This window comes from Lepisma saccharinum, chromosome 18 (genome assembly GCF_977018435.1).
Source record: "Lepisma saccharinum chromosome 18, izLepSacc3.1, whole genome shotgun sequence".
In the NCBI taxonomy this organism is placed as follows: domain Eukaryota; kingdom Metazoa; phylum Arthropoda; class Insecta; order Zygentoma; family Lepismatidae; genus Lepisma; species Lepisma saccharinum.
The window spans coordinates 18,970,203-18,983,209 of NC_139246.1; the positions used below are offsets into that span (position 1 = coordinate 18,970,203).

The window sequence follows — 13,007 nt, forward strand, 5'->3', positions numbered from 1 at the left end:
GCCTGCAACAATTGTAGACTGTAAGGATGGAACCGCAAACGTTTGTGTAAAAATCTCCACCCAGTTGGTTGCAGGATGTCTAATTCTTTTCTCTCTGTGGTGGTGGATTTCTGTGTAGTTCGTACGAAACACTCTCTCACACGCTCCACAGTTGCCTCGCTTACTGGTGGATGGTCGGTTGACTTTCACTTGCAGCTGCATCCCCTTGCTTTAAAGTCATAATACCACTTACGGATACTGGCCCCACTGGGTGCATCTTCACCATACTTCCTTCTAAAATTACATTGCACACTGATAACAGACTGACAGACGTGAAAATCAAGCACACAAAAGGCCTTCCTCTCTTTGTTGGCAGCCATTTTCTCTCCTATCGCCCCTAGTGACGAAATCAATAACTACGCGACAGTTGTACCAACCACTGAAACTTTGAGTTTCCCTTTCCATTGATGCAACTTTCATGTATCTGAGTGTTATTAAACGTGAGTTATTGAAGTTTGTAATCTGAAAGATAATTTGTAATAACACTGTATGTGTTTTTCAAGATACAGCACAATTTTCGTAAATACTATTGGTGAATATTCCATTCTGAACTTCAGTTTTTGAAATCAATTATTTTGTGAATGCAGTGTTGTGTGTACCGCTACAAGCACATTTTTTATCTCATTTATTTCATTTCCTTACAAGCTGCCATAGACCATTAAATGATCCAAAAATACTATGCAACACAATGTTTTAAATCTGCTTCAATGCAGTTTGTTCATTGTTCCATTATTTTTTCTGGATGTTTCAAGCATAAATACCTCCTCTGTGTATTAACCTTTTGGTGCCCAAGGCCATTTTCACATGTAACCCCCTTGATGCCCAAGCCAATTTTGAGCAAAATGCAGAGTTTCAATTAAATGAGTGTAGATCGGAGGCTAATTGCCCTAGAGAGATGAGTGATATACCGTTGTATGTGGAATGGACCAGAAATTCAGACTATATAAAATTTAAGCAAATTCGACATATATGTGGTGGGAGGGAGGGGGCTAACTCTCAAAATTCCAAAATTTCAGGAAAAAAAATTGGTTCCCCCACCCTCCCCTCAAGAAAAAAGTACATGACAGTGTCGACATGCACATGGAAATGATCGCTGACATGTAAGGAACACAAAAATATTTGCATTATTATCATATCACCAATGTAACTTGAGTTGTACCCCCAAAAGGATACCACTGATTCAAGCTTCAAAATGCAGCGGTACCTTGAAATGACTTTAGCTCAGAGACTATTTGCCCTGGAGATATGAACGATATACTGTTGTACGCAGAATGAATCACAGATTCAGACGATATATAATTTATGCACATTCGGCGTATATATGGAGGGGGAAAGGGGGGAAATCCCCTGAAAAGACTTTTTTTAAAAAAAATGGGGTTTCTCCCCCCCCCCGCCCCCCTGAAAAAAAGGATATGAAAAGTTCAAAATGCACATAGAAATTATCGCTGGCATGTAAGAAACAGAAAAATATTTGCATCATTTCCGTATGACCAATGTAACGCGAGTTGTACCCCTGAAACGAAAAGCTTGTACGCCACTGTCTCAAGCTTCGGAATTGAGTGAAATGCAGAGTTACATTGAATTGACTACAGCTCAGAAACTAAATGCCCTAGAGATATGAAAGATATACCATTGTACGCAGAATGAATCACAGATTCAGACGATATATAATTTATGCACATCCGGCGTACATATGGAGGGGGAAAGGCGTGAAATCCCCTCAAAAATACTTTTCTTTAAAAAAAATGGTGTTTCCCCCCACCCCCTGAAAAAAAATGTCAAAATGCAAAATGTGTGCAAATTTGGCGTATATTTGGAGGGGGAATGGAGAAAACCCCCATAAATTATTTTAAAAAATTGTCACTTCACCCAAAAAATGTCCTCGCACTTGGGCACATAATGACACCTACGCACAACATTCACGGACGAAAAGCTAGAACGCAGTGAAAAATGAGCGCCGATTCTTGCAGCTGCTTGAAATTATATTTTTAGACAATGCAGGGTAACCCCTGTTGCAACTTGTGGACACTTGTGCTAAAAAAAAAAACAAAGATTTCCTTCAGTGCGCTTTGAAATTCCATATTCACAACGCAGATTCGACAACCAGTCTTCCTCCTCCCCCTGCTTGTGCCCTTGAAAAGAGACGCAAAAGAGAAGTCCCTTTTCCCCTCCATTTTCATGAAGACAAAAAAAAATGCAAAAAAACATTTCTGTTAAATACATGTGTTAGGAACAATATTAAAAAAATCAAAATTCTAGCCAAAAATAGAAAAGTTATAATGTAAAAACTACGACCTTGACACAGCGTCTCGATCGAGACGATTGGTACCAAAAGGTTAACCAGGGCTCGAAAAATCCCGTTCGTCATGGCGACTAATAATTTCACCATGGCGACTGTGATCTTTTGCTGTAGTATTGCTGTTTTTTAAGTTTGCACATACACAATAATGAAGTTTATAAGTTCAAATTGCAGTACAGCATAAGTTAGTTAGCAAATGATTTTTTATCAATATTGTGAACAACCCATAGAACATCCCCCTTCCCCATTTCCCGCTTTCTCACATGATTAAGCTTCTTATAGATTGTTTGATTTTTTATTGATTTCCTTTATTTTACTTTGTTTTTTGTGCCACTTTTGCCTAATTTGCGAAAATTGGGATGAGTGAAGATATGGTGAAATTGATGAATAAACACTCAGAAACATCCATGCCCATGCCCATGCCAGGATTCGAACCCGGGACCCCTGGTGTCGTAGTGCATTGTGATAACCACTCTGCCATAAGGGCCGGCTCAGCTTTTTATAGTATGCACTACGGGTGCGTGGGACAGAATTTTTTGGGTCAGGATGGGAAATTTTTAAAATCCCGGTATTCGGGACAGGAAATGTTCGAATTTTCCCAAAGCTCTGAAAATCTCGAGTTCTACACGTCATTTTCACCTTAAGTAATTGTTCTTGCATTTCTGGTACAAAAACTTAACATTTCCAATAAGTTCCAGACATTTACAGTGCAGAAAACGTCCAGAATTAACGACTTTTTAAAATGACCATTCGGTTTTTCCTGACTCCTCGGGATCCCAAAAAGTCGGGAAGTCATTTCCCGAAGTCGGTATCGGAATGGGAAATTTTTTCCCGATCTCGACTTTTCGGGATACCGCACAACCCTAGTTTGCACGATTGCTAGTAGGTGGTTTCCTGGCAACTGATTTTCATTGTTGGCACCTGGCTCTGAAGAAGATTTTTCGAGCACTGGTATTAACCATGCAAAATTATAAGTTTGCCACATTTAATTACCTGGCTGATTTCGTCCTTATACATCTTCCAAAATATCTGGCTGCTATGAAAATGGCATTTCCCATGGTCAAAACATTTGTGACCCCCAATTTGGTCCAAAACGCTCCCCGAAGGTGCACTGTTTCAAAACATTTATTGTCAAACTATAGCTTAAGTGATGCCCTAGAATTCTTAAAAGAGTTTTTCTTAATGTCCAAAAATATTTAGGCATTTGAAAGTGCCATCAGAATTTGGAATCTACCTCATCATATGAAAAATCCATTTTTCATCTACAGTCTTGAAATGATTTGAAGAAATGCAAAACAAAATCATTCCCGAGGTGTATCTAGTTGCAATTAATTTCAGGTAAAAACCTCTAAATTTCCTGCAGTTGTTGTGGTCTCAAAATTGGTGACTTACCCCAACCCTTCCTAAAACACACAATATATTACAGTTTTTATTAAAAACTTAAAACTCAAGTGATGTCATAACATTGCTGAGACCTGTGTTTCTTAATCTACAAAAAGGTAACCTAGTCAAATATGAGCATAATTTAAAGCTCTCCCAAGACATGTGATATCGGTCTGTGGTTATCTTCTTCTTCTTTTGGCATTACGGCCCATGTATTATAGCCTTAGCCTTCTCAACAATGCCTGTCCATTCTTGTCTATCTTGTGTCTTTTGTCTCCATCTTCATCTTCTTATCCCCAGTGTTCTGGTGTCTTTCTCTGCATCGTATTCTGGGTTGCCCGTCATCATTCATTATAATTAGATGTCCTGCCCAGCTCAATATCCTTGCCTTGATTTCAGCTATAATATCAGGAGATTTATATAATTCCTTCATTTCATGATTATAAAGTATTTTCCATCCTTCACCATCATATTTTGATCCGTATATTTTCCCATAGTATTTTCCTTCCCCAAGTCATCAACATTAATGAAGAACTCTCCGTGAGTACCCAGGTTTCACTTCCATACAGTATTGTTGGTCGGATCAGTGTCTTTCTGAGTTTTAAAGCCCTCAATAGTAGTCTCTTCCGAAATATATGCACAAGGGCATGGAGACGTTTGTTGCCTACTGAAAGTTATCTTTGATATCAAGTTCTACGTTAATTTGTTGTGTCATTAGTGATCACAGATATTTGAAGCATTCCACCTCTTCACATAATTTTGGTCACAAATCTTTACTTCTCTGATCCGAGTAGGGTTACTTGCCAGTCTCATGTATTTTGTTTTCATTATATACACTTCCAATCTGACTTAGTTAGCTGCTTTTTCAATGGATGATATTCAGCAAACAACTTCAGCCACAATTCATTCCGCGAAAACACGCTTGCCGCCATTATTCCGGCAAACATTTCGGAGCATGTTGGAAGCACTTTTGATAAGCATTGCACTCACAGCTTTTGTAGCAGTGATTCAAGGTACAAATATAACAATTACATGTCAAATGTAGTGTTTCACATTTTGCTAAGGCTCTTAACAATGACCAGAGTATCTAAAAATATGCTATTTGCCACAAAACAATGTTGTATAAAGCTACGTAACATACGAAGAAAATACAGGACTATGGAGCCTGTTTCTCATGGAATTAATCAAAAAATAAGGTAAACAATTTTCTCCAAGAATGTACGTTTTGCCACAAGATTTCCTGCTTTGTCTGCGATCTCTTTCTACCACAAAAAATAAATTGCACATTTTTACATCACACACGTTTCGCTCATACTCATCATTGTAACAGTCCAGCACATGTTTTCTCACGTTTCTGCAACTAACTATTTTAACAACTAACTTGCTTTCGAGCCCGTGTGTTTGGTGAAGTTCGTTCTTGCCCGAAAAGAGACTTTGGAACAGCATGACGAAACGCATGAAAGTACATACGGAATTGCCAGTTGCAATAACTCGTTTAAGATGTTCAACTTTTGGATTGCATCCATGTATGTAGTGTATTTAAGCATTGTGTAGTGATCTATAAAGTTATTCAAGTATGTTGAAAAGACAGGTTTTGCATTATTATTGTTATTATTTCAGGAAGGAGAAAAGGAAGAGGTGCAAAAACTAGGATTGCAACTACTAGCAGCAGTGAAGATGGGACTCCAAAACAAAAAGATTCTAAAATAGAATTTAGTGGCAAGCTTTCCCATGCAACTCCTAGATTCAGAGAACCTAGGATAACTAGGTTCTTCCACCCTAAGACCCCTGAATCTAGTCCTATAAAAGACACAGTATCAACTCTCCCCCCAGAGGAGGATTATGTTAGTGTTAGTCCACCTAAAAGGAGTCTGACTACGCGTAGACAGTGTTCATTGGAAAATAGATTGCTACAGGAATTGGCAGGTCAGTAGTAGATTGTTACTGAATTAAGCTGGAATTACATGGCAGTAGGAATGCCCTAGTTGGTGCTGGATTGGCTAACCATTTGCTAGCTTTTGCCTCACATGATACTTCTTGCCCTACTTGTCAATAGACTTTTATTCCCATCAGACATTGCGCAGAACAGACAAGCTATAAAGATGGACTAGCAATTTGAAGAATGTTGTAGGAGAATTACTGCTTTGTGCTTTTATTAGAAATAAAAAAAAAGGTATGGACTAGAGAGTGGCTCGAAAAAACATATGGTAATGAATGTGTACCGAACAAGCTTTTTAATGAACTCTGGTATGCATATTCATACATGAGATTCACAGGATTCATTCACACACACACACACACACACACACACACACACAGACACAGACACACAGAGAGAGAGAGAGCATTTAATACACTTGTAGTAATAAGGATTTTCATTTTCAATTAATCATATTTGTCACGTACACATCTGATCGCTTTGCATAAATACCTAAATAACAATGAACTGAACACGAATGCACTGCACGTCATCTGTTTATTTTTTTTTTTTTATCGAGAAACTAACAAGAACAACCAACACTCGAAAACCACAAACTCAGAGAATATCTTCACATGGCCAAACTTTGCTCTGATTTGCTGTTCCACAAAATCCAGTCAAGGAGAACCAGCATGGCCTATTCCCCAAAACCAGTCAAGTATCCAGCCAAGCAGCCATTATTTCTGGTCAGCCAGTTCAGCACCAACTAACTGGATATCCAGTTCCATGTGATCCAGCCTTTAGTCGAGCAGTTCGGGAGTAAAACTTGATAACCTACAAAAGTGTGAAACCAAGACAAACAAGTGAAAGTTTGACCATTGCATTGTGGCTTGTGTATTACCCAGATGTTCCTGTAGTTTTGGCCAGTTTCCGGCTACTGAATAGACCTTGGTTAAAAATGTATAAGCAACAGGAAACTGTGCACCAACTACACTTCACGTTACCTCAATTTTGAATGGAGTGTGGGTTATCGAGTTCTATTCCTGAGCCACACAAATATGTAAAGTTTATTTGTACAAAATATTGTTTTCAGTGTGTGGACCAGCCTGGAAAAATTGTGGGATTTTACTGTTCCTGGAAAAATAATCATTTTTGTTTTTTCGGTTCACGAACAAAGAAAAATATTAAAACAAGAAATTTTAAATTTGTTGCAGACAAACTATATTTAACTTTGATATGCTGAATATTACCTGCAGTTTCAGTAGAAATTACATATTAAATGCTCCAGAGTTGAGCTATTTTCAATCAGAAGTCTACTACAGTAAGTGGCTGTAGTTTTCTTGATGCAATTTTGAAGTTTTGTCTGGTTGATATTAGTATTATTACATATGTTAAGAAATTTTATTGTAAATATGTATTATTTATGCTATAATTGTTGTTCTTTGTATTTGTTTACTGTAGCAAGTAATATGTAAAAGTTCACCACTCATGCCCCTATCTGTCAGTCAGTTTCTGTTCAAGTTCCCTTCTTCTTGATCTAGAAAAGTCAGGGAATTTTGTTCTTACAAAATTGTAGACACCCTGGTTTTGATCCCTCGATTATATTTTGTATCAAGTGCTATTTTCACTGCTTAGCAGAATTCACAAGTGTAAAGGAGAGCTTTCACCAGATGAAAACCTTCAGTTATCGGTAGGTTCTGATTGAAGTGTCTAAGTTGCATGGCCCATTGCTAGAACTGATAGCTTACTTGAAAATAGTTGAAACCACCATCTGCAAAATGAAACTGTAATTGCTGCTGTTAAGGATCAGCTGGACCTTTGGCCAGTGCCAGGCCTCTTCGAATTTTTCTTCTTCTTTTTAAAAACTTCTATGACATTCCAAAATCTGAAATAAAATTATGTATGATTAGAATTCCTTCTATAGCATGCACATGAATGTTCGTGTGGTTTGCTTTCGACGTTACCTGAATTTTCTTAATAGTTTCATGGCTATGGAAGCCTATTAAATGATTGCAAATTACTTAATTAATGAATTCAATGTTTTAAGGTCGCATTTCATAGCTTATCTTGGATTTATGGCTTTCTTGACCCATATTTGGAAGATGGAAGAAAAAAAAGTGAGAAAAGGAGTAAAAGGTAAAGTGTTATCGAAGGGTCATAATTAGATGTCTGATGACTGATACCATGTCAATCTATCATTTACGACCAATATTCTTCAGGTGCAATATTTGATGGATTTTTGACTGACGATTTTATGGTTTGAGTGAAAAAGTGACATTTGTGGGACATATCTCTGTAGATGGCAACACAAACAGGTTGAAATATTGTCAACAGACGCATGCAACATGTGCCTAAGTATTGACCATACATTTACATGAAAAATCATAAATCAAGATTTTGTGCTGAAATTGAACTCTTGAGGGAATCCTAGACTGCCCCTGGTTATCCTGAATTCTCTTCGCTCACTTTCGCCGCTACTGTGCCTCGTTTTTTAATTGATTCAGCATGGCGTATACATTGGAGCAGCGTGTGTGCTTAGTATTTTACTACTAATTCTTACACTCAGGTGCAAGAAGTTTTCAAAGAAAAATACCATACTTCTGCTGTACCTCACAAAGCAACTGTTTTAGGACAAGTCAAACACCAACAAATGATCCCACAAATTGTTAAGAGTTGGTATTTATTGTTGAAAATCAATTCTCAGATGTTCTCTTCAAATTAACAATATTTTTTTTAAAATAATGTAATTGCTTTTATTTAGATAAATGCTAAAATAAATTTATTAACCCAATGATACCCTACATGATCAGTTTAGTGCAGAAAACCAGGTGTAAATAATCTTACGTTTTCATGATATACATTTTCAAAGTTTTGGGTTGCGTGACTTTTGAAACAATCTGTAGTATGCACAATTGCTATACCTTTTCCGCGCTTAGAAGGGACTGCACTGTAAACACAAGGGCAAAGGTATTACTCCGCCAGGCTTCAGTGATTGGATGATCGTAAAGCTTCTGCTGCTTCCACCACGTGTGAGAGAAAGTTTGCGCGAAAGCAATGTTACAAGCTACGAGAAATTAAATAAAAAGGAAAACTATAACTATTCACAAGATAAGCTGAACTTCTGTACTTAAGAATTTAATTTGAAGATATAAAAGTGTTGTACTTGCCTAAGCAGAGTCAGATAGAAAGTCGATTCCTTCCATAGATTCCTCCCCTTCACTGTTGGTGCCGCCGCTACTGCTATCAGCTGGATTGATAACAAGTCGGTCAACAGTCGTGTCGCACATGTAATCTGATTCCCAGAAGCGTTCCTCTTCTTTCTCCAATATGCAATACAATAAGGCGTCTGCCTTTGCCGGTCGGGTTTCTTAGCCCTGTGGTTAATCCTGAGAGGAAAGCCTGTTTTTTAGATTTTACGGCAGAATCTACCCACACCTTAGAAACAGTATGACCTTCATTCACCCACGTTTCATCAAGGAAATACAACTTTCGCCCCTCCCACCTGTATTCGCGTATTTTCCTCAGGTAGTTCCGGCGCCACAACAATATGTCTTCTCGGTCAACAATAATATTTTTTCTGTTGCGTTGCACAAACTCGAAGCTGATTTCTTTCAGAAGTGTGTGGAAACTTGTTTTCTTAAGGTTCGGCAGATCCGGATCACTATTCACACTCACCAACACTTTATTTATTGTTGGCGATTCGTTCCTCTCCAAAAAGTGATGAACCTTACGACAGATCCTCGCAAACTCATCGCACTGAGCTTGTAACACAGGCTTTTGACGTTGACGCTCTTTCCCTGGTGTTGTTAAAATGCCCTTATTTAGAACCTCGCTGCGTGCAGATTTTACACTCTTAACAGAGACACCAGTAAACTCAGATGTCAATTTCATCACGTCCTGGATAACCATAGTTGGATATTTCTCGCAAAACTTTGCGAACACATTCAATACAATTTGTTTCTCGGTGCTTTTCAACGGTTTCCCGCTGCAGCGAACATCCATCTCGCACAAATTGAAATTCCCTCCCGGCCTGCCCAGCCTTTACGCATGCGTATTGTACCCAGAGTAAAAATTGTCACGTCTTGTGTATTTATGCCAACCTGGAGTTCATTTACATACTAAATATTGGTTATGATAATTCTAGAGTACGATAATTACAATTGTGTTGAAGGAATGTTCTATTCTTGCAAGTTAGAAAGTGGACTATATTTTGCTGCACGTGGCAGGGTCTGTTGTTCAAGCAGACTCAACGAGAAGTGTTGCCAATCCGCCTATTCTTTTGCTAAAATTAGCTGTTTTGAACTTTTTGGTCCTGCATTGGTGACAATAATGGCTTTCAGATATTTGCACAGTAGTATCATACTTATTTGACTTCATTCAAAAATAGACATGGAAGTGACCTATTTTTCGTTTGTTTATTTATTTTCTTTAACAGCAGTATTAATCCTTGTGGTATTGTTGCAGATGTTCCTATTCGAACGTTGTCTACGTCGCTGTTTGTAAATATGATGCTAGATTTTAAAAATTTTGAAAAATGGAAGAAATAAAGTGGCTGAAGTTCCATTTCGTTGGTAATTTTCGATTCGTCAAACCTCTTAGGTTTTTTGAGTAAATTAGACGAAGTTCTGCACATATATTCTCTACGTCCATTGCAAGACAGGGTCTACTTCATTTTTTGATAGCATAAAAAAAGAAAATCGCAGATCCACGATATTGGATTTTTTTTTCAAATTTTCTTACTGTTTTTGTCCAATTTGCGTGAAATTTGGAAAACTCTAAAAATGTATGCAAAACTACTCTAGTTATGTGAATATGTTTATACTACATATATATATTTAATAAAGCTACGGATATACAAAGATAACACTCGGAAAGAACTGGCCATTCAAAAAATGACTTTTCTTTTGAGGGAAGTGAGGAGGAAAATTTGTCTTCTTTATTCTATGAAAACTAGCAACAAATAGGGTATGACATGTCCACATTGTGATTATGGTGATTATCCATAAAAAGCATTTCTACAATATAATGTAGAACCCTACACACTGTGAGAATTCGCTTTTCGCTATATTATGCAGTTATTGGTTGGCAACACTGGATTCATACACTTGCATTTGTTTACAGTACAGTTCCTTCTAAGTCATAAAAATAATTTCTACAATATAATGTAGAACACTACACACTGTGAGAATTCGCTTTTCGCTATATTCTGCAGTTATTGGTTGGCAACATTGTATTCATACACGTGCATTTGTTTACCCTACAGTTCCTTCTAAGCGCGGATCCAGTATAGTAGGTGGTTTCCGGGCGCCTGATTTTCAGAGTTGGCACCTAGCTTTGATGAAAATTTTTCAAGTACTGCCTCTCTCTATATATATATAGCCAGTAATACATTTTAATTATTATTTTCTTTCTCCTTATCTTCTCCTTCATACCATAAAATTCGGAACAATCCTTCATTTTGTGACGAAGATATTTCAACCGCATTTCACATTAGTGTCACTATCCTGTGTGTAATACTGTTACCATATTCAGAAACTGCAGGATTTAAGCTTCAAAAGGATGTATAACATGATAGGGTTCCATAAACATTCTGGTCTTCAAGGACCATTTGGAATTTTATATCGGTTCGGTAGAATTTCTGTTATTGGTATCGGTAAATTTTTATATCAGTACTTTATCGTCCCATTACACAAACGTAACTTGCACCAGGAAGATTATCTAATTGTGATTCACTTATTTATGTTTGTATTTTTTAGAAAATGATCTGAAGGACAGGAATGCCATATGTGTCGTCGACTGTACTGAGGAGAAACCGGCACTAAGCACTGATGATTGTGCCAAACAGGTCACTCCTAGGAATGGCTGTATCTCCTATTCCCCTCTGTCGACTCCCCACAAGATTCAGTTGCAGAATCTAAGTTCGCCTCTTTCACCATCCACTGCTCTCTCGAGGCTTCAGATCTCAAGCTCACCTAAGAAGACTGTACCTGGGAGAAATGGGAAGACTAGAAGAAGGTAGGATGATTAAATACAAAGCACAAACACTGGTACTTCTTACAAAGATATATAATCTACAGATGGTGCGGATTAATCGGTAGGCATATAGGTGTTTCAGTTTATTGGTAATTTTACTGATCTAATGTATGTATAAACAGCTTACAATTCAGTGCAGTATTGTGCCATTTTGTTATAACTTTTATGGATATAAACTTATCGCCGGCTCAATGTTATTTTGTCTTATCTCCACTTTTCGTCGTAAATGAGTTAATAGCCGTACATGTTTATGTGTCACATTCCGAATCGACGTATCTGGTTGTCAATTGGTGTGAATTATCAACAGTAGTTAAATGTTTATGAAAATCTTATAATATATTCCAAATCCACGTAAATCAGTCTTTAATCAGTTCTCCTGAGAAGCTAGCGCAGATGGACATTTGACAAAATAGTATTCATATGGCAATGTAATTTCCATTGTGTGCTTTTTTTTTTAAAAAAAAAAAAAAGTAATTGTCTACATATTCACCTTGTTTTGCATTGCAAAATCTTTGTTCATCTGGTAACGCATTTGTTAAGGAGGACAATGAACCATTTGGAATATGTCAGATCGGTCATTGGTATCGGGAAATTTTGTATTGCTACTTTATTTGTATTGGCCAAATTTCATAGCGGTCCATCTCTGATATAATTGTTCCATGTAGATTGTGATAAGAAATATGTATTCAGCTGTGTATTACGGTGCACACAACAACTTTCTCTGAATGGAACCAGTGAGTCATCGAAATAATACATGAATAATATAAGTAGTAAAATAATATCGTGTTTAGACATTCATTGCCAGTTTACAGGCAGCCCCAAAACATTTTGGGATACAAAAACTTTACTTACATTGCAGACAGGCAATCTTTGTGTGATTATTTCATACAGCAGACATGCATTCTTAGTTCCTGTAGCATTAATCAAACCAAGAATAAATGTGTGATGAATGGAGCATGTTCTCCCGAAACTTAAGAGAAAAAGTTCTGTTGATGTGCTTGTAAAAACCATAAACTTCAAGAGAAATTGATTGATTGATGTGGTGTTTTAAGTCCACTTTATGCACAGCAAGGCTAATCAGGATTGGGCCTACAGTTTAAAGTGGGATCCGAACCACTATGTGCCTCCACCAGGTATTGAACCCTGGACCAGTTGATTACAAGGCGATCATGCAACCATTGTGCCATCGGGGAGACCCTGACTGCAAGAGAAAGCAATCTGCAATATAACCAATACATAATCAATCAAGTATCAATAACAGAAAAGAAACAGTTCAGTAAAAACTAACAAATACCCCTCCCTTTTTTTTATTTAAAGAAGTAACCACTTGATCCA

The 13,007-nt window shown here is 37.4% G+C and overlaps 1 protein-coding gene across 1 annotated transcript in view; it reads left to right on the forward strand.

Moving 5' to 3' along the window:
• The window catches only part of Set8 (SET domain containing 8), a 41,560-nt gene that overhangs the window by 9,374 nt on the left and 19,179 nt on the right, over nucleotides 1-13,007 (forward strand). Inside the window, exons 2-3 of the mRNA XM_083140256.1 lie at nucleotides 5,342-5,647; nucleotides 11,396-11,654. Coding sequence (XP_082996382.1) covers nucleotides 5,342-5,647; nucleotides 11,396-11,654 — 565 coding nt within the window. The remainder of the gene's footprint in view (nucleotides 1-5,341; nucleotides 5,648-11,395; nucleotides 11,655-13,007) is intronic.